General features: G+C 44.2%; 2 protein-coding genes across 8 annotated transcripts in view; both read right to left on the bottom strand.

Annotated features, from left to right (window-relative positions):
- Nucleotides 1-3,666, bottom strand: part of LOC139280212 (uncharacterized) — a 122,494-nt gene extending 118,828 nt beyond the window's left edge. For all 7 annotated transcript variants that reach the window (XM_070899810.1, XM_070899811.1, XM_070899814.1 and 4 more), the window contains exon 1: nucleotides 3,612-3,666. In XM_070899810.1, coding sequence (XP_070755911.1) covers nucleotides 3,612-3,627 — 16 coding nt within the window. In that variant the 5' untranslated portion in view covers nucleotides 3,628-3,666. The remainder of the gene's footprint in view (nucleotides 1-3,611) is intronic.
- A 5,475-nt stretch (nucleotides 3,667-9,141) lies between these two features.
- LOC139279537 (fascin-like) overlaps nucleotides 9,142-26,049 on the bottom strand; it is a 41,808-nt gene continuing 24,900 nt past the window's right edge. Inside the window, exons 5-6 of the mRNA XM_070898663.1 lie at nucleotides 14,250-14,423; nucleotides 9,142-9,347 (exon numbers count right to left, since the gene is read on the bottom strand). Coding sequence (XP_070754764.1) covers nucleotides 9,142-9,347; nucleotides 14,250-14,423 — 380 coding nt within the window. The remainder of the gene's footprint in view (nucleotides 9,348-14,249; nucleotides 14,424-26,049) is intronic.

The raw sequence follows: 26,049 nt of genomic DNA, 5'->3' as shown, positions 1-26,049 counted from the left end.
GAAGTGAGTATTTTACATTGGCTGAATTTTTCTAGAAACCAATTAGGATTTTTGTGTGATGGGCATTTCACACATATGACAAACACATTCTAAATGCAAAATCTTTGTTTATATACTATGAAAATTACCTAACACTGCTCATGAGTTTTACTGTCAATCATTAAAAGAAATCCTGAATAAATAAACGCCTGTCCCTAAATATGCCAGTTTTCATTGGATTCTGAAGGGAAGCTGCTTAAGCTGCATTCGGAGGAATTTTGTCCACAATGTGTTTGTATGGTGCATCCTGTAGTTTGCGAGCTGGTTGAGCCTCTTCAGCTGTGGATAAAACATCAGGGAATGCACTCATTTATAAGGAAAGGAACATTATACCATGTAAAACACAATGGGGCAGACTTTCCTCTACTTGCATAATAGGGGAGGATCGCTTGTCGGCAACAAATCCACGCAATGTCCAATCTCGCTGCCCAAATTTCCTCCAGGTGATCATTTATGCCCAAACACAAGGAGAGCAAAATTCACCCCAATGTGTTATTCTGCTACTGAATTGTTAGTCAACAGATCTAAATAATATTAAGCAAATACTGCAGGAGTACATTCAAACATTCAAGATCTGGCTTTGTTTGTGTCAATTAACATCCTGCAGATATTGTAGCTCTGGTATTTTATGTTCATGGAATGTTTCCCCTGGCCTACTTCGCTTTCCGATACCCAGATCGCGAGTCTCTGGATCTTCTCACTGTTATCAATCCCCCACAGCTGAACCAGCTAGCAGACTACAACTTTCAGGATGCACCATACAAACACATTGTGGACAAAATTCCTCCGAATGCAGATTAAGCAGCTTCCCTTCAGAATCCAATGAAAACTGGCATATTATAGCTGGTGTTTATTATATCAGGATTTTTTTATGACTAAGAACATAAGAACATAAGAAATAGGAGCAGGAGTAGGCCATATGGCCCCTCAAGCCATTCAATAAGATCATGGCTGATCTGATCTTGGCCCCAACTCCACTTTCCTGCCTGTTCACCATAACCCTCGACTCCCCTATAGCTCAAGAATCTGTCTATCTCAGCCTTGAATATATTCAATGACCCAGCCTTCACAGCTCTCTGGAGTAGAGAATTCCAAAGATTCACGACCCTATGGAGAGAAGAAATTCCTCCTCATCTCTGTCCGAAATGGGCGACCCCTTATTCTGAAACTATGCCCCCTAGTTCTAGATTCCCCCACGGATATCCTCTCAGCATCTACCCTGTTAAGCTCCCTCAGAATCTTATATGTTTCAATAAGATACCCTCTCATTCTTCTAAACTCCAATGAGTACAGGCCCAACCTGCTCAACCTTTCCTCATAAGACAACCCCTTCATCCCATGAATCAACCCAGTGAACCTTCTCTGAACTGCCTCCAATGCAAGTATATCCCTCCTTAAATAAGGAGACCAAAACTGTACGCTGTACTCTAGGTGTGGTCTCACCAACGCCCTGTACAGTTGTAGCAAGACTGCCCTACTTTTATACTCCACCCCCTTTTTGCAGTAAAGGCCAACATTCCATTTGCCTTCCTAATTACATGCTGTACCTGCATGCTAACTTTTTGTGTTTCATGTACGAGGACACCCAGATCCTTCTGTACTGCAGCATTCTGCAGTCTCTCGCCATTAAATATTTTGCTTTTCTATTCTTCCTATAAAAGTGGATAACCTCACATTTTCCCACATTATACTCCATCTGCCAAATATTTGCCCACTCACTTAACCTGTCCATATACCTTTACAGACTCTTTGTGTCCTCCACACAACTTGCTATCCCATCCATCATTGTATCATCAGCAAATTTGGCTATGTTACACTCGGTCCCTTCATCCATGTCATTAATATAGATTTAAATAGTTGAAGCCCCAGCACTGATTCCTGTGACACACCACTTGTTAGTTTGCCAACCTGAAAATTACCCATTTATCCCAACTCTCTGTTTTCTATTAGTTAACCAATCCTCTAACCATGCTAATATATTACCCCCAACACCTTGAGCTCTTATCGTGTGTAGTAACCTTTTATGTGGCACCTTATCGAATGCCTTTTGGAAAGGCAAATACACTACGTCTACGAGTTCCCCTTTATCCACACTGCTCGTTGTATCCTCAAAAAACTCTAATAAATTTGTCAAACACGATTTCCCTTTCATAAAACCATGCTGACTCTGCTTGATTGCATTATGATTTTCTAAATGTCCTGCTACTACTTCCTTAATAATGGATTCCAGCATTTCCCCAATGACAGATGTTAGGCTAACTGGCCTATAGTTTCCTGCTTTCTGTCTCCCTCCTTTTTTGAAGTTAACTCCATTCCCACAACTGAAGAGGCATCCTTCAGATATTGTAGCTCTGGTATTTTATGTTCATGGAATGTTTCCCCTGGCCTACTTCGCTTTCCGATACTCTGATCGCGAGTCTCTGGATCTTCTCACTATTATCAATCCCCCACAGCTGAACCAGCTAGCAGACTACAACTTTCAGGATGCACCAAACAAACACATTGCGGACAAAATTCCTCTGAATGCAGATTAAGCAGCCTCCCTTCTGAATCCAATGAAAACTGCCACATTTGGGGAAACGCGTTTATTATATCAGGATTTTTTTATGATTGACAGTAAAACGTGTCATTCATGCAGTATGTCAGGTCTTGATATTTGTAATTCCCATCCTGTATGCACTGTTCAGCAGTTGGAAAGGACCGATAATACCAAAATCCAGGAAGGTATAAGGATGAATGAATGATTTGAAGATAACTGTAAAAAATGTGTAGAAAAAGCACAAAACAAATAAAATCTTGAGCTTTTGAACTCTCTGAGGTACCTTTGACAGGACAAATGATACAAGAGGTTGTTATTTACGTAACTGCAGCATGTAAGGTTAGATGCAGGAAGAATGTTACCAATGTTGGGGAAGTCCAGAACCAGTGGTCACAGTCTAAGGATAAGGAGTAAGCCATTTAGGACCGAGATGAGGAGAAAGTTCTTCCCTCAGAGAATTGTGAACCTGTGGAATTCTCTACCACAGAAAATTGTTGAGGCCAGTTCATTAGATATATTCAAGAGGGAGTTAGATATGGATCTTACGGCTAAAGGGATCAAGGGGTATGGAGAGAAAGCAGGAAAGGGGTACTGAGGTGACTGATCAGCCATGATCTTATTGAATGGTGGTGCAGGCTCGAAGGGCCGCATGGCCTACTCCTGCATCTATTTTCTATGTAATCAACCCATGAAGAATTTCCACTTAGGCAAAGTATTGGAGGATACCTGATGAAAGCCACACCACAGCAAGAGAAAACTTCGAACGAGGAGAGAAAACGAGTGCCTGGGGAGGAGTGAAGAAAGAAGACACAAATAAGCCAGTGTTAAAGCACTCCGGGCAGAGAGCAGGTCCATTCTGGCAGAGTCAATACGTGGGCCTCAGGAACCAAGCAGGAACGAGTCATCTCCAAAAATACTTTCCTCTTCCCCCTCACTCGGGAAGCTTCCCTTTAATAAGATTTCAGGAATACAGCTGGAGACTCGATCTGACAGTCCCCGGCCTTTAAATGCGGTGTGTTATTTCGGTCTTTACCTGCTGCGCTCTCCATGTCCAGATCCCTTCCTGGACCCGAGTGTGGTGTGCGATCCCTGGTTACCCGGGAGACCGGAGGTCAGAGGTCGCCTGTCCTCCCGGCCTGCAGGCGGCGCACCCTCGCTGGGCGAACCTTACCTGGCGGTCCAGCCACAAGGGCATCCTGGGCTCTTTGTGGCTAAACACCTTTTGTTAAACATTTCACAGAACCCGGATAAGCTTATTCAGGACAATGTTACTGCATTTACTAAGTGTGTGTTTTTCAAGCTTTCATAGCATTCTGCTTCTCCCACAGGTTGTTAGTTTTTTGGGGGGTAAATTCTAAAATGGTGACCCTTGGAGCCGATCAGTGCCACATCTATAACACTTGATATTGTTCTTGACCAGCATCTCTCACTCCCCAAAATAAAGGTGACCACTTTGTGATTTTAGAGAATGTAATAGTCATCTTGTACCCAAAGGGAATGAATGCACCAGAAGCATTAATGGCTCTTTACATAGAAACATAGAAAATAGGTGCAGGAGCAGGCTATTCAGCCCTTCGAGCCTGCACCACCATTCAATAAGACCATGGCTGATCATTCCCTCAGTAACCCTTTCCTGCTTTCTCTCCATAACCCTTCATCCTCTTAGCTGTAGGGGCCATATCTAACTCCCTCTTGAATATATCCAATGAACTGGCATCAACAACTCTCTGCGACAGGGAATTCCACAGGTTAACAACTCTCTGAGTGAAGAAGTTTCTCCTCATCTCAGTCCTAAATGGCCTACCCCTTATCCTAAGACTGTGTTCCCTGGTTCTGGACCTCCCCAACATCGGGGACATTCTACCCACATCTAACCTGTCCCGTCCCGTCAGAATCTTATATGTTTCTATGAGATCCCCTCTCATCCTTCTAAACTCCAATGTATAAAGGCCCAGTTGATCCAGTCTCTCCTCATATGTCAGTCCTGTCATCCCAGGAATCAGTCTGGTGAACCTTCGCTGCACTCCCTCAATAGCAAGAACATACTTCCTCAGATTAGGAGACCAAAACTGAACACAATATTCGAGGTGAGGCCTCACCAAGGCCCTGTACAACTGCAGTAAGACCTCCCTGCTCCTATACTCGACACCAGGTCTCGTTGCATCTCCCCTTTTGCTAATCTGCCGCCATTCAGATAATATTCTGTCTTCGCAAAGTGGATAACCTCACATTTATCCACATTATACTGCATCTGCCATGCATTTGCCCATTCACCTAACCTGTCCAAGTCACCCTGCAGCCTCCTAGCGTCCCCCTCACAGCTCACACCACCACCCAGTTTAGTGTCATTTGCAAACTTGGAGATATTACACTCAATTCCTTCATCCAAATCATTGATGTATATTGTAAAAAGCTGGGGTCCCAGCACTGAGCCCTGCGGCACTCCACTAGTCACTGCCTGCCATTCTGAAAAGGGCCTGTTTATCCCAACTCTCTGCTTCCTGTCTACCAACCAGTTCTCTATCCACGTCAGTATATTACCCCCAATACCATGTGCTTTGATTTTGTACACCAATCTCTTGTGTGAGACCTTGTCAAAAGCCTTTTGAAAGTCCAAATACACCACATCCACTGGTTCTCCCTTGTCCACTCTACTAGTTACATCCTCAAAAAATTCCAAAAGATTTGTCAAGCATGATTTCCCCTTCATAAATCCATGCTGACTTGGACCAATCCTGTCACTGCTTTCCAAATGTGCTGCTATTTCATTCTTAATAATTGATTCCAACATTTTCCCCACTACTGATGTCAGGCTAACCGGTCTATAATTACCCGTTTTCTCTCTCCCTCCTTTTTTAAAAAGTGGTGTTACATTAGCTACCCTCCAGTCCATAGAAACTGATCCAGAGTCGATAGACTGTTGGAAAATGATCACCAATGCATCCACTATTTCTAGGGTCACTTCCTTAAGTACTCTGGGATGCAGACAATCAGGCCCCGGGGATTTATCGGCCTTCAATCCCATCAATTTCCTTAACACAATTTCCCGCCTAATAAGGATATCCTTCAGTTCCTCCTTCTCACGAGACCTTCGGTCCGCTAGTACTTCCGGAAGGTTATTTGTGTCTTCCTTCATGAAGACGGAACCAAAGTATTTGTTCAATTGGTCTGCCATTTCTTTGTTCCCCATTATAAATTCACCTGAATCCGACTGCAAGGGACCTACGTTTGTCTTCACTAATCTTTTTCTCTTCACATATCTATAGAAGCTTTTGCAGTCAGTTTTTATGTTCCCAACAAGCTTCTTCTCCTATTCTATTTTCCCCCTCTTAATTAAACCCTTTGTCCCTCTCTGCTGAATTCTAAATTTCTCCCAGTCCTCAGGTTTGCGGCTTTTTCTGGCCAATTTGTATGCCTCTTCCTTGGATTTAACACTATCCTTAATTTCCCTTGTTAGCCACGGTTGAGCCACCTTCCCCGTTTTATTTTTACTCGAGACAGGGATGTACAATTGTTGAAGTTCATCCATGTGATCTTTAAATGTTTGCCATTGCCTATCCACCATCAACCCTTTAAGTATCATTTGCCAGTCTATTCTAGCCAATTCACGCCTCAAACCATCGATACTGATAGATCTACTCGATACTTCCAGCACTTTCTGGGGTTTTTTGATTGAGTCACAGCACCTACCTTTGCATTATTTCCCTTCTTCCTTGCCTCTCTTCGTTCTGGTTGTGTTTATTCAATGTACCTGCTTCTTGCTTTCTCTTCGGGTGAGTGAGTCAGAGTTACTTGATACTTGGAAGGTGATCAATGGCCTTTTTGCCCAAAGAACAAGAAGCAGAAAGAGAATGGTTAAAGAAGGAACATAGAGCGTGGAGATAGAGAGAGAAGGAAGGAAAATTAAGGTTGGATGGGAAGTGTGAAGGAGAATCAGGAGAGAAATTATACTGATTACTGCTGTGAATGTTGGGATCTTCCACATATTATTGGGAGCAAGTCTGAGTTTAATATAAACAGACTTGACTGTAGCTGTACAGTAATGTTTTGTAAGATATTCCACACTGGATATAGAATAGAAAGCCTGGCACTGACTCCCTGGAGCAAGCAGAAAGCTGCGGGTGCTTCTGGGAGCTCAGAGCCAAGTGGGAAGCTGAGAAGAGAATGCACTGCCACTCCATTAATCAAGATGCTGGACAACGTAGACTACACCTCTGTCCCGATTCCCCCCTGCTAAGCACGTTATCAGCAACAAACAATAAAAAAAGGCTGCCTGTGATCAATCATAGTTCAGATTTAATGATTACAAGGCAATGATGGCACTCAAAATATCAGGGTAGAAAATGCAGATTTAGAGGGGTGTTTAATAGAAGCTGAACATTCTGGAAGAGATGTTGCATACACTTTGGTGCTCTTTTGTCACTTTTTGCCATTTGCAATTACACAAACTGAGTCAGGATGAGTTGGGAAGGAAACCTTTTTTTTTAATTGAATTGCTGCCAATAGGTCTCCTGTGGTGTTGGACAGTCATACAAGGCCCAAGGAGCAGAACAGTTCTGCTCCTTAATCCTGGACTCACCCCTCCTGCTGCCACTTGAGTTGCGCGGGAAAGGGGGAGGTATCTTACACATTCTTCCTCCATTCATCCCGACTATGCTAAAATCAAAACTATCACACTATCTCCTATTCTAACTCATTCATAGGATATCAAAACTAGAATTCCTTACCTCCGACCATCATCCTTTCCTTTTACACTCCACGAGCTTTGCCAACCCAAGCTTGGTGTCATCTAATCATGACTTCACCGTCTTGCCTATATTTTGAACGTTAGTGCATTTTGAAGAGTAGACCTTGATCCTTTATTTGGTTTCTCCATTTTTTTTTAAATGTCTTACTAAAAAAACTGTAAACCAATTGCCACCCATCAAAATGGCTGTCCCAAACCAACTGTTGATCAATAAAGAGAGGAAGAAGGTTTAAAGCAAACTGGATCAGTTCCTGTGGAGTGGAGGGTAGCCAATGTAACCCCACTTTTTAAAAAAGGAGGGAGAGAGAAAACAGGGAATTATAGACCGGTCAGCCTGACATCGGTAGTGGGTAAAATGATGGAATCAATTATTAAGGATGTCATGGCAGCGCATTTGGAAAGAGGTGACATGATAGGTCCAAGTCAGCATGGATTTGTGAAAGGGAAATCATGCTTGACAAATCTTCTGGAATTTTTTGAGGATGTTTCCAGTAGAGTGGACAAGGGAGAACCAGTTGATGTGGTATATTTGGACTTTCAGAAGGCTTTCGACAAGGTCCCACAGAAAAGATTAATGTGCAAAGTTAAAGCACATGGGATTGGGGGTAGTGTGCTGACATGGATTGAGAACTGGTTGTCAGACAGGAAGCAAAGAGTAGGAGTAAATGGGGACTTTTCAGAATGGCAGGCAGTGACTAGTGGGGTACCGCAAGGTTCTGTGCTGGGGCCCCAGCTGTTTACATTGTACATTAATGATTTAGACGAGGGGATTAAATGTAGTATCTCCAAATTTGCGGATGACACTAAGTTGGGTGGCAGTGTGAGCTGCGAGGAGGATGCTATGAGGCTGCAGAGTGACTTGGATAGGTTAGGTGAGTGGGCAAATGCATGGCAGATGAAGTATAATGTGGATAAATGTGAGGTTATCCACTTTGGTGGTAAAAACAGAGAGAAAGACTATTATCTGAATGGTGACAGATTAGGAAAAGGGGAGGTGCAAAGAGACCTGGGTGTCATGGTACATCAGTCATTGAAGGTTGGCATGCAGGTGCAGCAGGCGGTTAAGAAAGCAAATGGCATGTTGGCCTTCATAGCGAGAGGATTTGAGTACAGGGGCAGGGAGGTGTTGCTACAGTTGTACAGGGCCTTGGTGAGGCCACACCTGGAGTATTGTGTACAGTTTTGGTCTCCTAATTTGAGGAAGGACATTCTTGCTATTGAGGGAGTGCAGCAAAGGTTCACCAGACTGATTCCCGGGATGGCGGGACTGACCTATCAAGAAAGACTGGATCAACTGGGCTTGTATTCACTGGAGTTCAGAAGAATGAGAGAGGACCTCATAGAAACGTTTAAAATTCTGACGGGGTTTTAGACAGGTTAGATGCAGGAAGACTGTTCCCAATGTTGGGGAAGTCCAGAACCAGGGGACACTGTCTAAGGATAAGGGGTAAGCCATTTAGGACCGAGATGAGGAGAAACTTTTTCATCCAGAGAGTGGTGAACCTGTGGAATTCTCTACCACAGAAAGTTGTTGAGGCCAATTCACTAAATATATTCAAAAAGGAGTTGGATGAAGTCCTTACTACTAGGGGGATCAAGGGGTGTGGCGAGAAAGCAGGAATGGGGTACTGAAGTTGCATGTTCAGCCATGAACTCATTGAATGGCGGTGCAGGCTAAAAGGGCCGAATGGCCTACTCCTGCACCTATTTTCTATGTTTCTATGTTTCTATATAATTTATTCTAGCTATTCATACAGGCTTATTCGAGAGTTTAATTTGTTTGTGTTGATTCACAATTAGAATTTTCCAAAGTTGATCAATAAAGGAACATTGTGGCAGACTTGGCATCGTCCCCTGTTGCTTTGAAATCTCCGCTCTGTTGTGCTATCATGTATTTTCCATTGGGTGCCTTGAGGATCAGAACATTGGAGCCGACCAGCTGAATAATGAAGTTGATTGGAGTGTCTCCAGTACCGGCGAGGAAGCCCTCTTTATCCATTTTCCAAAACTTGTCCGTGGACACTGAACCAGAACATAAAGAGGCAGACAGAGATTAACCATGGATTTACCAGAATTTAGATAAAAGAGTAATTCAAGAGGAGTTTTAATTGGGTATTTGGAAAGAAAAGGAAATTGGACTGTTGCAAGACAGGAGCGCACAATTAAAAGGACAAGTGTAATCTGTTGAAATTCTCAAATAACCCTCAATGTTATAAAGGAAGTACTCTGTGCATTTATTGGTGTCTATGATCACTTCTTGTCTTCGAGTTTGATGTGGCCATTCCACCTATGACTGCCTGCCTGAGAGTTACAGTGCCCTGCATTGCCGTTCTCTGCTCCAATTCCCAGTTTTAATAGAGGGGTTTCATAAGAACATAAGAAATAGGAGCAGGAGTAGGCCATACGGCCCCTCGAGCCTGCTCCGCCATTTAATACGATCGTGGCTGATCCAATCATGGACTCAGGTCCACTTCCCTGTCCGCTCCCCATAATCCCTTAATCCCTTATCGGTTAAGAAACTGTCTATCTCTATCGTAAATGTATTCAATGTCCCGGCTTCCACAGCTCTCTGAGGCAGTGAATTCCACAGATTTACAACCCTCTGAGAGAAGAAATTCTTCCTCATCTCAGTTTTAAATGGGCGGCCCCTTATTCTAAGATTATGCCCCCTTAGTTCTTGTCTTCCCCATCAGTGGAAACATGCTCTCTGCATCCACCTTGTCAAGCCTCCTCATAATCTTACACGTTTCGATAAGATCACCTCTTATTCTTCTGAATTCCAATGAGTAGAGGCCCAACCTCCTCAACCTTTCCTCATAAGTCAACCCGCTCATCTCTGGAATCAACCTTGTGAACTTTCTCTGAACTGCCTCCAAAGCAAGTATATCCTTTCGTAAATATGAAAACCGCTTCTACCTCCTTCCCAAGATCCACAAACAGGACTGCACCGGTAAACCCATCATTTTAGCCTGTTCTTGCCCCACAGAACTTATTTCTTGCTATCTCGACCCTATGTTTTTTCTCCCCTTGTCCACTCTCTTCCCACCTACATCCACGACTCCTCCAACACCCTCCGTCACTTTATGTTTCCAGTTTCCTGGCCCCAACCGTCTCCTTTTCACCATGGACGTCCAATCCCTCTGCACTTCTATTCCCCACCAGGATGGCCTGAGGGCACTCCACTTCTTCCTCGAGCAGAGGCCCAACCAGACCCCATCCACCACCATCCTCCTCCGTCTGGCTGAACTTGTTCTCACATTGAACAACTTCTCCTTTAACTCCACTCACTTCACCAAATTAAAGGTGTTGCTATGGGAACCTGCATGGGTCCTAGCTATGCCTGCCTTTTCGTGGGATATGTGGAACATTCTTTGTTCCAGTCCTACTCGGGTCCCCTCCCTCACCTCTTTCTCCGGTACATTGATGACTGTATTGGTGCCGTTTCCTGCTCTCGCCCTGAACTTGAAAATTTCATTCACTTTGCATCCAATTTCCGCCCTTCCCTCACCTTCACATGGTCCATCTCCGACTCTTTCCTCGACTTCTCCGTCTCCATCTCTGGGGATAGGCTTTCGACCAGTATTAGCCCACTGAATCCCATTACGACCTAGACTACACTTCTCTCATCCCGCATCCTATAAGGATTCCATTCCATTCTCCCAGTTTCTCCGTCTCCATCGCATCTGCTCTGATGACGCCACCTTTCACACGAGTGCCTCTGACATGTCTTCCTTTTTCTTCAACCGAGGATTCCCCTCCGCCATGGTTAACATGGCCCTCGACTGTGTCCATTCTATTTTCCGCATCTCTGCTCTCATCCCTTCCCCTCCCTCTCAGAACCACGACAGGGTTCCCCTTGTCCTCACCTTTCACCCCACTAGCCTCCACGTTCAACGGATCATCCTCCGCCATTTCCGCCACCTCCAGTGTGATCCCACCACTAATCACATCTTCTTCTCCCCTCCCCTCTCAGCATTCCGAAGGGACGGCTCCCTCCGCGACACCCTGGTCAATTCCGCAATCACCCCCATGACCCCCTCCCCTTCCCATGGCACCTTCCCGTGCAAGCGCAGGAGATGCAACACCTGCCCTTTTACCTCCTCCCTTCCCACTATCCAGGGCCCCAAACACAACTTTCTGGTGAAACAGCGATTTACTTGTACTTCTTGCAATTTAGTATACTGCATTCGCTGCTCATGATGTGGTCTCCTCTACATTGGGGAGACCAAGCATAGATTGGGTGACCGCTTTGTGGAATACCTCCGTTCAGTCCGTAAGTGTGACCCTGAGCTTCCGGTTGCCTGTCACTTTAATTCCCCGCTCCACTCCCACTCTGATCTCTCTGTCCTTGGACCTTTCCATTGTTCCAATGAAGCTCAATGCAAGCTCGAGGAACAGCACCTCATCTTTCGTTTAGGCACTTTACAGCCTTCTGGACTCAACATTGAGTTCAATAATTTCAGACCATAACCTCTGCCCATTTTTGGTTCCCGCCCCCCGAGCTTATGTTTTTTTTCTCTTTGTCTCTAATGGCAACCGGTCATTATCCCACCATTCACACCCTATCCAGACTAACCTTTTTCTAACTCCGGCCATTACCATTTCAATTCGGCCCAACATCCCTTTTGTCTCTCTCATCTCTACTACCTTCCACCCTATTACAGACCTTCCCTTTTGTTCTTTCTTCCCCTCCCCCTTTCAGTGCTCCTTAAGAATCTGTTCTTTTCGAACATTCGTCAGATCTGACGAAGGGTCATAGACCCGAAACGTTAACTTTGTTTTTCTCTCCACAGATGCTGCCTGACCTGCTGAGATTTCCAGCATTCTCTGTTTTTATATGTGAAATATATGTATTTGGTTCCCTTTTTTCTTGGTTGAACTTTAGAGAGGATGGAAAATATAATTTGAACTGCTTTACTGTAATTATTCTTGTATTAATGGCTTGCAGCCTCTGTGGATGCGCCACGTAGATATTCCACGGTGGGTAGATGAAACACCATGTATAGGTTAATGTTACGGTTGCTGGTGAAGATTTATTATTATTAAGACATTTAGCAAAATACATTTTTATTGTTTTATATCTGCGGAAGTATAAGATATATGTTCCACAGTTAAGCAAAATCTGACATATTGACCTAATGCTACTCTTTAACCTTTCCTTTTAATATACCTGATTCTTAGTTTATAGCCTAAATCACACTGCCTGATAGACAGTTTACTCTTCCACTAGCCAAACACCAGAAGAACACGAAAGAGCTCTTTGCCAAATCCAGAAAGTTATTACAGGGGTTTCAATTGGACCACAGAGAACATGATATTAGGGGATATTGGGGGTAATTTTCAATTTCTCTACCCAGGGGTTAAAACCTAGTGGAGCGGATCACACGCCTGTTGTAGAACCTACCCGATTTTAAACCCTTTGATTTCAATGGGTTGAAAATCGGGCAGGATCTAAAAAAGGTATGGTCAGTCCTCTCCGGCAGGTTAAATTGAAAGTGGCCAGTTGATGAAATTGAAAGTAACTTCCATTGTGTGGATACTCTGGTTTGTAGCGAGTAAGTGCTCACTCATGGGGGTTGGTCTTTGTTTTGAGCATGAGAGAAATATCTGGTCGAAGCCTAAAAATGTAACAAGTACATTAATGCCATTTTGCTAACCCCTGCAGCTTATCACAAAGGTACAGTGTGGCTGTTTTAAACACATTTATATTTTCGGAGTTGAAAGGTATACAGTTCATGAGTGAAGGTCTCAAACGTAGGATTTGTCCAATGTTAACAGTCCTACTTGCTGCTCTCCTTTAGAACAGCTGCTTTGAGGCAAGAAGGGGCAAAGCTTTAGTCTGGAATTCCTGTTCATGTGAATTCATGAATGTGGAATATTGTCTTAAAATCTACTGTAATACCACTGTTAAATACCCCATTAAAAGCTAGATCCTTTTGAATTCGGTGTAACTCGAGTTTTATCAGCGCATTGACTGTTAAAGGTTATAGTCCTGAAAAATTAATTTTAATTTTGAGGAGTGTCAAATTTTTCCATTTTAATAAAAATTTTAAAAATTTAAGAAACTTAAAAAAAAATTAAGTTTGTTTATCTTTATTTCAGGTTTACCCTTTTCCCCATGTGAGAGTCCCAATCTTTGTTTTGCTCTTGCTAACATTTTTAAAAAGTTAGGATCAAAGGAGCTTACTTTCTTGGTTCACTGTGTGCATTTTTGATTGGCTCCTTAGACAGCTTTGTTGACATCATAACAGCTCGCATTAGGGATTCCTCATTAACTTCAATTAACTGATTTCAATTGCACGTTGGAAAAGCTGAACCTCTCGCCACAGAGATCGTGAGATCCTTGTGGAAAGCTTATTTTGGGGTCAGCGATGAATGCGTTTGCTTCGCTGTTGACTGCAAATTACAGGCCTATATGTCATCTTTAAAAGGAATCATTTCACCATTAAGATCTCTTTTAAAAAGATAATCTAGCAATCAGGAACCTTTTTAAAATCATATATGCAACTAATCAGCTGAATCACTTTTAAAGCATGTTTGTATTTTCTCATTATCCTTGGTTCAATAGATTCCTCATTACTTGTACAACTCATGGCCGAGACAGGGGATTGGCATCCTGCTGATGGGTTAGGTGAGCACAGGATTGAGCTTGGCTGTGGTATCCCACACAGTTGAATTATCTGCTGACATTAATAACTAGGCTGACACATGAAGAAAGATTACTTGGGAGAGGTACACCTACAAAACTGTATCTCTGCAAGAATCACTTCAAGAGTGGAGAAGAGAAAAGATGGAAATAATCATAATTGTCTCTGGTTTACAAAAAAAGCTCTAATTAAATCCTAGCTAAAATTACTTATATTTCTGAGAGACAGCCAGGATTCTTTCAAAAGGGTTATTGCACTATATTGATCATAAACTTACCAAGTTGGAATTGGTAGTAGCCCTCATCATTTGAAGTCATCCAACTTGCTTCATACATGGGTCTGTTGCCATCTAACCGTTGAGTCCCACAACCAAACGCAACAAAGCCAAAATCACTTTGCAGTATTAGAAGTGGTCGGTTGGTGAGTTTTAGAATGAATTCTTCAGAATTATCTGTGAACCAACACACCATGATATAATTACCGAAATGCGCAGCTTAAATCCCCCTCACGAGTCTTCCTTTGTTTATGGGGAAAATGTTGGAATCAATCATTAAGGATGAAATAGCAGCGCATTTGGAAAGCAGTGACAGGATCGGACCAAGTCAGCATGGATTTATAAAAGGGAAAACATGCTTGACGAATCTTCTGGAATTTTTTGAGGATGTAACTAGCAGAGTGGACAAGGGAGAACCAGTGGATGTGGTGTATTTGGACTTTCAAAAGGCTTTTGACAAGGTCCCGCACAAGAGATTAGTGTGCAAAATCAAAGCACATGGTATTGGGGGTAATGTACTGACGTGGATAGAGAACTGGTTGGCAGACAGGAAGCAGAGAGTCGGGATAAACGGGTCCTTTTCAGAATGGCAGGCAGTGACTAGTGGAGTGCCGCAGGGCTCAGTGCTGGGACCCCAGCTCTTTACAATATACATTAACGATTTAGATGAAGGAATTGAGTGAAATATCTCCAAGTTTGTGGATGACACTAAACTGGGTGGTGGTGTGAGCTGTGAGGAGGATGCTACGAGGCTGCAGGGTGACTTGGACAGGTTAGGTGAGTGGGCAAATGCATGGCAGATGCAGTATAATGTGGATAAATGTGAGGTTATCCATTTTTGGGGCAAAAACACGAAGGCAGACTATTATCTGAATGGCGGCAGATTAGGAACAGGGGAGGTGCAACGACACCTGGGTGTCATGGTTCATCAGTCACTGAAAGTTGGCATGCAGATACAGCAGGCGGTGAAGAAGGCAAATGGTATGTTGGCCTTCATAGCTAGGGGATTTGAGTATAGGAGCAGGGAGGTCTTACTGCAGTTGTACAGGGCCTTAGTGAGGCCTCACCTGGAATATTGTGTACAGTTTTGGTCTCTTAATCTGAGGAAGGACGTTCTTGCTATTGAGGGAGTGCAGCGAAGGTTCACCAAACTGATTCCGGGGAAGGCTGGACTGTCATATGAGGAGAGACTGGATCAACTGGGCCTTTATTCACTGGAGTTTAGAAGGATGAGAGGGGATCTAATAGAAACGTATAAGATTCTGATGGGACTGGACAGGTTAGATGCAGGTAGAATGTTCCCGATGTTGGGGAAGGGGACATAGTCTTAGGATCAGGGGTAGGCCATTTAGGACTGAGATGAGGAGAAACTTCTTCACTCAGAGAGTTGTTAACCTGTGGAACTTCCTGCCTCAGAGAGTTGTTGATGCCAGTTCATTGGATATATTCAAGAGGGAGTTAGATATGGCCCTTACGGCTAAGGGGATGAAGGGGTATGGAGAGAAAGCAGGAAAGGGTTACTGAGGGAATGATCAGCTATGATCTTATTGAATGATGGTGCAGGCTCGAAGGGCCGAATGGCCTACTCCTGCACCTATTTTCTATGTTTCTATGTTTATCTATTATCAGCTCAACAGATGAACACTTTTTAATAGGGAGGTATCTAACTCAGGACCATAGGCAGAACACATATAATTTTGGAAGTATTTGGATATTTCCCTTTTATTGTTTGTATTTCTATCCCTTTTAGTTTTACTCAGCAGCCAATAGGGTCATCACAATGTGCCCTGGCCATAGGCCACCGGCCACTGGAGCAGGTTGCCATAATGTGACCTGGACGACCAAGCTCCAAGCTTCTCTGCTTGTCTGATTAATTTCCCTTCCTCCCCCTCTCCCCCATACCCCACCTCTCTCCCCCACCCAAAGCTGGAAGATGCTGTAGCTATTGCTTGGCACCTGCCTACTTGATGCAGTAAAGATCACAGATCGATTAGAGTGGAATTCTATAGATACTGTCACTGATACCCAACTTAATTTCTTCCTTTACTCCACAAGTGACAATATCCTGCTTAATTGTTAGCTGGATATCAAGGCATGGATAAGCCAGAAATTTCTAAAGATTAATACTGGCAAGATGTAAGCATCTTGTTCAGTAATAGAGAGGATTGATGAGGGTAGTGCAGTTGATGTTGTGTATATAGACTTTCAAAAGGCATTTGATAAAGTACCACATAATAGACCTGTTCGCAAAATTGAAGCCCATGGGATTAAAGGAACGGTGGCAGCATGGATACAAAATTGGCTACAGGACAGAAAGCAGAGAGTCGTGGGGAACGGTTGTTTTTCGGACTGGAGGCAAATCTACCCTGATGTTCCCCAGGGTTTGGTGATGTGACCACTGCTCGTTTTGATATATATTAATGACCTGGACTTGGGTATACAGGGCATAATTTCAAAATTTGCAGATGACACAAAACTTGGAAAAATAGCAAACAGTGAGGAGGATAATTACAGAGTATAGGAGAACATAGACTGGTGAAATGGGCAGATACATGAGAGATGAAATTTAACGCAGTGAAGTGTGAAGTGATTCTTTTTGGTAGGTAAAATGAGGAGAGGCAATATGAACGAAATGGTACAATTCTAAAGGGGACGCAGGAAGAGACATACCTGGGAGTATACATACACAAATCTTTGAAGAACTTAAGAAATAGGAGCAGGAGTGGACCATTTGGCCCCTCAATCCTGCTCCACCATTCACTAAAATCATGGCTGATCTGATTTTGACCTTGTTGTGTATGCAATAACTGTTAGACTGAGTACTGTTTAACTCCAAGAGGTATGACCTTGGCTCTGCTTTATTAAGGCCCAAAGTGACTAATATACAAAATGGCTGGCCTTTTATAGTTGGGTTGCACACACATGCATGCAGCCCAATGGCCTCCAACAGTGACGCCATCTAGTGGCTAGTGATCCCAAAAGAAAATATATGACAATACCCCTCTCTGAGATATTAACACAGTCTTTTATAAATTGAGACGGTCCGGTGTTTTACGTTCCCGGGTTGACCGTCTCGGTTCAACTCCAGCCTTGGGTAAGTGTTCAGAGTCTGTTGTGACTGGTGGCTGGGTGGCTCACCTGGTGGGAGTGGCAATGGCCATGTCAGGGATTGAAAGTCCATTTTCATTGAACATGTCAGTGATTAAAAGTCCTGATTCCTTGATGACCACTGAGTCCTCTGATGACCAGGGGTAGGTTGGTTGGTCGTCGATTGTCTCTTCCTCCGATTGTTCCGGTTCGTCTGTGTGCCGCAGCTTTGTCTGATCCATATGTTTCCTGCATGTTTGCCCATTTTTGAGCTTGACAATAAATACTCTGTTGCCCTCCTTCACCATGACAGTACCAGCAATCCACTTGGGACCCTGACCATAATTCAGAACATATACAGGATCATTTACAGAAATATCGCGTGACACAGCTGCGCGATTGTGATACCCTTGCTGACTTTGTCTTCTATATTCAACATGATTATTCAAGGCAGGGTGTACAAGAGATAGCTTGGTCTTAAGACCTCTTTTCATCATTAGTTCATCAGGCGAGACCCCAGTGAGCGTGTGTGGTCTTGTCCTGTAACTAAGCAGTATGCATGACAGGCGGGTCTGCAGTGACCCTTGGGTTACTCGCTTCATACTCTGCTTTATGATTTGGACAGCATGTTCTGCTTGCTCATTGGATGCAGGTTTGAACAGTGGTGACCTTACATGTTTGATGCCATTGAGTTTCATGAACTCTTGAAATTCATGACTGGTGAAGCACGATCCATTGTCGCTAACAACGATGTCAGGCAGACCATGTGTCGCGAACATGACAGTGAGATTCTCAATGGTAGCTGTGGATGTGCTGGATGACATGATTATACACTCTATCCACTTCGAATATGCATCCACCACAACTAAAAACATCTTTCCCAGGAAGGGACCTGCAAAGTCTATGTGGATCCTGGACCATGGTTTGGATGGCCAGGACCACAGACTCAGCGGCAATTCCTCTGGTGCTTTGCTGAGCTGCACGCAAGTGTTGCACTGATGCACACATGATTCCAACTCAGAGTCAATTCCCAGCCACCATACATGAGACCTGGCGATGGCTTTCATCATTACAATGCCGGGATGTGTGCTGTGTAGCTCACGTACAAATTTCTCTCTCCCTTTCTCAGGCATAACAAGACAATTTCCCCACAGTATACAATTCGACTGAATAGACAGTTCATTTTTGCAACGAATGTAAGGTTTGGTCTCCTCGCACATTTGCTTGGATATGGTAGACCAATCACCTTTGAGGATGCAACTCTTCACCACCGATAAGATCGAATCCTGGCTGGTCCAGGTCTTAACTTGTTGAGCCCTGACAGGGGTTCCTTCACTCTCAAAAGCATCCATAACTAACAATAGGTCCGCTGGTTGTGGCGTTTCCACTCCTTCTCGGTGCCAGGTCTATGGCGAATGACATAATCATAAGCGGATAATGCCAGCGCCCACCTCTGGATGCGGAATGAAGCATTGGTATTGATACCTTTGTTTTCAGAGAACAGTGAAATGAGCGACTTGTCTCCAGTTCAAACCGAAGATTAAACAGGTACTGATGCATCTTTTTAACCCCATGCAAACAGGCTAGTGCTTCTTTCTCTACCATGCTGTAGCTCTTTCCGCTTTTTGAAGCATACGCGACTGGTTGAAGTTTACCCGACTCATTAGCTTGTTGGAGTACGCAACCAATTCCATATGACGAAGCATCACAGGCCAATACTAAATGTTTACTTGGGTCATAATGCACCAGCAGCTTGTTAGAGCAAAGCAGATTAGTGGCTTTCTCAGAAGCTCTGTCTTGAGATGCACCCCACACCCAGTTGTCGCCTTTTCTCAGCAGCACGTGCAGTGGTTCTAATAAGGTGCTCAATTTAGGTAGGAAGTTACCGAAGTAGTTGAGTAGACCCAGGAACGAACGCTGCTCCATCACATTCTGCAGCTTGGGTGCATTCTTGATGGGCTTGGTTTTCGCGTCCGTGAGTCTGATGCCGTCAGTAGCAATTTTCCTCCCCAGGAATTCGATCGCTGGTGCCATGAAGACACAATTCGAGCGTTTCTGTCTGAGTCCCACTTTGTCCAGATGATGTAGAACCTCTTCCAGGTTGTTCAGATGTTCCTCGGAGTCACGACCTGTGATCAGGATGTCATCTTGGAACACGACGGTTCTGGGAACGGACTTCAGTAGACTCTCCATGTTCCTCTGAAATATTGCTGCAGCTGAGCGAATTCCAAAAGGGCACCTGTGATAAATAAACAGTCCTTTATGCGTGTTAATGCACGTAAGTCTCTTTGACATCTCGACCAGCTCCTGTGTCATGTAGGCCGACATCAAGGTGAACGACTTCCCCCCGGCTAGTGTTGCCAACAAGTCATCAGCCTTCAGTAACAGGTACTGATCCTGTTTCGAAACCCTGTTGATCATAGCCTTGTAGTCTCCACAGATTCTGACTGTGTCATCACATTGCAGCACAGGAACAATGGGGCTGGCCCATTCATTAAATTCATCCGGTGATATGATCCCTTCACGCTGGAGTCTGTCCAGTTCTACCTCATCATATACGGAGCTGCCTGAGCTTTATGATGGACGGGTCTTGCATCTGAGTCCACATGGATCTGCACCTTAGCTCCCGTGAAGTTGCTGATGCCTGGTTCGAACAGCGAGGGGAACTTGCTCAGTACATGGGCACATGTATCTTTCTCCGACGACAACTCCTTGATGTTGTTCCAATCGCATCTGATTTTTTCAAGCCAGTTCCTGCCGATCAGCATTGGGCCATTGCCTGGGACAATCCATAGCAGTAACTCGTGAACCGCAACATCATACGACACTTTAATTGTGGCACTGCCAGTCACCGTTATGAGTTCTTTGGTGTATGTGCGCAACTTGGCATTGACTAGACTCAGCCTGGGCCTCACAGCCTTAGTATCCTACAGCTTGTCGAATGCCCTCTGGCTCATTATCGATTGACTCGCCCCCATGTCCAGTTCCATCGATACCAGTACCCCATTAAATTTCACATTGATCATTATCGGTTTGCTCTTAGTTAAGAACGAGTACAGTCCATACACTTCCTCCTCTGGTATCTCGGATTGCGTATCTGGATCCGCGCTAGTCTGACCATCATCTTCCACGTGGTGTGTCACAGCACGCTTGCTCATCTGTGGACACTTGCGCTGGAGATGCCCCACTCTCAGCCAGCCTTTGCAACTATATTGCTTAAATCGGCACTGCTGGTGCCGGTGCATTCCCCCACAACGCCAACACGGAGAAATCAGATACATTCCCGCTGGCGGACTTTGAGTAGCCATAGGTTTTGCGTACGCAGTCGAGTAGGCCCTGCCACGCGCTGCTCTGCTGAACGCCGAATCAGTCACATTTACAGTACTTGCCGAGTTTCAATTTTTCACTGATATCTGCTTTAGACTTCTTTCCGTCGTCATGCATGACTGAGCGATCGTGATGGCCCTGTTCAAGTACAACGTCTCCACCGCCAGTAGTTTATGCAGCATCACCTCGTGGTTGATGCCGATTACAAAGAAGTCCCGCAGCATGTCTGCCAACACAGCCCTGAACTTACAAGGTCCAGCTAGGCGTCTCAGGTCAGCAACGAATTCCGCCGCATTCTGGCCTTCTGAGCGAACGTGCTTATAAAATCTGTATCTCGAGATGATGATGCCGTCGTCTGGCTTAAGGTGGTCCTGTACCAGTGTACACAATTCTTCATACGTCTTCTCTGTTGGACTCACAGGCAGGAGTAGATTCTTTATCAGGCCATAAATTTTTGGACCGGAAACTGTGAGGAACACCACCCGGTGCCGATCTGTTCCATTTTGTTGGCCACGAAGAACTGGCTCAAATGGCTCACAAAGTCCGCCCAATCTTCTCCTTCCACAAATTGCTCCAACAATCCAATTGTGCTCATTTTTGCATGCAAAGGTTCTTGTTGCCTCATCCCAAATGTTGTGTATGCAATAACTGTTAGACTGAGTACTGTTTAACTCCAAGAGGGCTCAGTGCTGGGACCCCAGCTATTTACAATATACATTAATGATTTGGATGAGGGAATTGAGTGTAATATCTCCAAGTTTTCAGATGTCACTAAGCTGGGTGGCAGTGTGAGCTGTGAGGAGGATGCTAAGAGGCTGAAGGGTGACTTGGACAGGTTAGGTGAGTGGGCAAACGCGTGGCAGATGCAGTATAATGTGGATAAATGTGAGGTTATCCATTTTGGTGGCAAAAACGGGAAAGCAAAATATTATCTGAATGGTGACAGATTAGGAAAAGGGGAGGTGCAACGAGACCTGGGTGTCATGGTACATCAGTCATTGAAAGTTGGCATGCAGGTACAGCAGGCAGTGAAGAAGGCAAATGGTATGTTGGCCTTCATAGCGAGGGGATTTGAGTATAGGAGCAGGGAGGTCTTACTGCAGTTGTACAGGGCCTTAGTGAGGCCTCACCTGGAATATTGTGTTCAGTTTTGGTCTCCTAATCTGAGGAAGGACGTTCTTGCTATTGAGGTTCACCAGACTGATTCCCAGGATGGCAGGACTGACATATGAGGAGAGACTGGATCGACTGGGCCTGTATTCACTGGAGTTTAGAAGGATGAGAGGGGATCTCATAGAAACATATAAAATTCTGACGGGACTGGATAGGTTAGATGCGGGAAGAATGTTCCCGATGTTGGGGAAGTCCAGAACCAGGGGACATAGTCTAAGGATAAGGGGTAAGCCATTTAGGATTGAGATAAGGAGAAACTTCTTCACTCAGAGAGTTGTTAATCTGTGGAATTCGCTACCACAGGGAGTTGTTGATGCCAGTTCATTGGATATATTCAAGAGGGAGTTAGATATGGCCCTTATGGCTAAAGGGATCAAGGGGTATGGAGGGAAAGCAGGAAAGGAGTACTGAGGTGAATGATCAGCCATGATCTTATTGAATGGTGGTGCAGGTTCGAAGGGCCGAATGGCCTACTCCTGCATCTATTTTCTATGTTTCTATGTTTCTATGACCTTGGCTCTGCTTTATTAAGGCCCAAAGTGACTAATATACAAAATGGCTGGCCTTTTATACTTGGGCAGCACACACGTGCGTGCAGCCCAATGGTCTCCAACAGTGACGCCATCTAGTGGCCAGTGATCCCAAAAGTACATACATAGAAACATAGAAACATAGATCTCAACTCCACTTCACTGCCCTCTCCCTATAATCCTCGACTCCCTTATTGTTCAAAAATCTGTCTATCTCCACTTAAATATATTCAATGACCCAGCCTCCACAGGTCTCTGGGGTAGAGAATTCCAAAGATTCATGACCCTCTGAGAGGAGAAATTCCTCCTCATTTACATTTTAAATGGGTGACCCCTTATTCTGAAACTATGCCCCCTGGTTCTAGATTCCCCTACGAGGGGAAACATCTTCTCTGCATCTACCCTGTCAAGCTCCCTCAGAATCTTATACGTTTCAATAAGATCACCTCTAATTCTTCTGAACTCAAATGAATATAGGCCCAAACTGCTCAACCTTTCTCCATAAGACAATCCCTTCATCTCAGGAATCAACCTCGTGAACCTTCTCTGAACTGCCTTCAATGCAAGCATATCTCTCCTTAATAAGGAGACCAAAACTGTACACAGAACTCTAGGTGTGGTCTCACCAATGCCCTGTACAGTTGTAGCAAGACTTCCCTACTTTTATACTCTATCCCCCTTGCAATAAAGGCCAACATTCCATTTGCCTTCCTAATTACTTGCTGTACCTGCATGCTAACTTTTTGTGTTTCATGTACAAGGACCCCCAGATCCCTCTGTACCTCAGCATTTGTAATCCCCATTTAAATAATAATTTGTTTTTTTAGTTTTCCTATCAAAGTGGATAACCTCACATTTTCCCACATTATACTCCATCTGCCCACTCACTTAGCCTGTCTATATCCCTTTGCAGATTCTTTGCATCCTCCACACAACTTGCTTTCCCACCTATCTTTGTATCATCAGCAAATTTGCCAATATTACACTCGGTTCCTTCATCTAAGTCATTAATATAGATTGTAAATAGTTGAAGCCCCAGCACTGATCCCTGTGGCACCCGACTAGTTAAAGTTTACCAACCTGAAAATGATCCATTTATCCAGACTCTCTCTTTTCTGCTGTTAGCCAATCCTCTATCCATGCTAATATATTACCCCCAACCCCGTGTGCTCTTATCTTGTGCAGTAACCTTTTATCGAATGCTTTCTGGAAATCCAAATACATGACATATACTGGTTCCCCTTTATCCACCCTGCTCATTACATCCTCAAAGAACTCCAGCAAATTTGTCAAACCTGATTTCCCTTTTATAATACTATGCTGACTCTGCTTGACTGTAGTATAATTTTCTAAATCTCTTGCTACTACTTCCTTAATAAAGGACTCCAACATTTTCCCAATGACAGTTAGGCTACCTGGTCTATAGTTTCCTGCTTTCTGTCTGCCTCCTTTCTTAAATAGAGCCGTTACATTTGAGGTTTTCCAATCGGCTGGGACCTCTCCAGAATCCAGGGAATTTTGGTAGATTACAACCAATGCATCCACTATCTCTGCAGCCACTTCTTTTAAGATCCTAGAATTCAGGTCCAGGGGACTTGTCCACCTTTAATCCCATTAGTTTGCCTAGTACTTTTTCTCTCGTGATAGTAATTGTTTTAAGTTCCAGGAATAGAAACATAGAAACATAGAAAATAGGTGCAGGAGTAGGCCATTCGGCCCTTCTAGCCTGCACCGCCATTCAATGAGTTCATGGCTGAACATTCAACTTCAGTACCCCATTCCTGCTTTCTCGCCATACCCCTTGATCACCCTAGTAGTAAGGACCTCATCTAACTCCTTTTTGAATATATTTAGTGAATTGGCCTCAACAACTTTCTGTGGTAGAGAATTCCACAGGTTCACCACTCTCTGGGTGAAGAAGTTCCTCCGCATCTCGGTCCTAAATGGCTTACCCCTTATCCTTAGACTGTGACCTCTGGTTCTGGACTTCCCCAACATTGGGAACATTCTTCCTGCATCTAACCTGTCTAACCCCGTCAGAATTTTAAATGTTTCTATGAGGTCCCCTCTCACTCTTCTGAACTCCAGTGAATACAAGCCCAGTTGATCCAGTCTTTCTTGATAGGTCAGTCCCGCCATCCCGGGAATCAGTCTGGTGAACCTTCGCTGCGCTCCCTCAATAGCAAGAATGTCCTTCCTCAGGTTAGGAGACCAAAACTGTACACAATACTCCAGGTGTGGCCTCACCAATGCCCTGTACAACTGTAGCAACACCTCCCTGCCCCTGTACTCAAATCCCCTTGCTATGAAGGCCAACATGCCATTTGCTTTCTTAACCGCCTGCTGCACCTGCATGCCAACCTTCAATGACTGATGTACCATGACACCCAGGTCTCTTTGCACCTCCCCTTTTCCTAATCTGTCACCATTCAGATAATAGTCTGTCTCTCTGTTTTTACCACCAAAGTGGATAACCTCACATTTATCCACATTATACTTCATCTGCCATGCATTTGCCCACTCACCTAACCTATCCAAGTCGCTCTGCAGTCTCACAGCATCCTCCTCGCAGCTCACACTGCCACCCAACTTAGTGTCATCCGCAAATTTGGAGATACTACATTTAATCTTCTCATCTAAATCATTAATGTACAGTGTAAACAGCTGGGGCCCCAGCACAGAACCTTGCGGTACCCCACTAGTCACTGCCTGCCATTCTGAAAAGTACCCATTTACTCCTACTCTTTGCTTCCTGTCTGACAACCAGTTCTCAATCCATGTCAGTACACTACCCCCAATCCCATGTGCTCTAACTTTGCACATCAATCTCTTGTGTGGGACCTTGTCGAACGCCTTCTGAAAGTCCAAATATACCACATCAACTGGTTCTCCCTTATCCACTCTACTGGAAACATCCTCAAAAAATTCCAGAAGATTTGTCAAGCATGATTTCCCTTTCACAAATCCATGCTGACTTGGACCTATCATGTCACCTCTTTCCAAATGCACTGCTATGACATCCTTAATAATTGATTCCATCATTTTACCCACTACCGATGTCAGGCTGACCGGTCTATAATTCCCTATTTTCTCTCTCCCTCCTTTTTTAAAAAGTGGGGTTACATTGGCTACCCTCCACTCCATAGGAACTGATCCAGAGTCAATGGAATGTTGGAAAATGACTGTCAACGCATCCACTATTTCCAAGGCCACCTCCTTAAGTACTCTGGGATGCAGTCCATCAGGCCCTGGGGATTTATCGGCCTTCAATCCCATCAATTTCCCCAACACAATTTCCCGGCTAATAAGGATTTCCCTCAATTCCTCCTCCTTACTAGACCCCCTGACCCCTTTTATAACCGGAAGGTTGTTAGTCTCCTCCTTCGTGAATACCGAACCAAAGTACTTGTTCAATTGGTCCGCCATTTCTTTGTTCCCCGTTATGACTTCCCCTGATTCTGACTGCAGGGGACCTACGTTTGTCTTTACTAACCTTTTTCTCTTTACATATCTATAGAAACTTTTGCAATCCGTCTTAATGTTCCCTGCAAGCTTCTTCTCATACTCCATTTTCCCTGCCCTAATCAAACCCTTTGTCCTCCTCTGCTGAGTTCTAAATTTCTCCCAGTCCCCAGGTTCGCTGCTATTTCTGGCCAATTTGTATGCCACTTCCTTGGCTTTAATAC

Source organism: Pristiophorus japonicus, chromosome 14, assembly GCF_044704955.1.
Source record: "Pristiophorus japonicus isolate sPriJap1 chromosome 14, sPriJap1.hap1, whole genome shotgun sequence".
Lineage (NCBI taxonomy): Eukaryota > Metazoa > Chordata > Chondrichthyes > Pristiophoridae > Pristiophorus > Pristiophorus japonicus.
The sequence above is the reverse complement of the archived record's forward strand: the minus strand, read 5'-3'. Positions and strand labels throughout refer to the sequence as shown.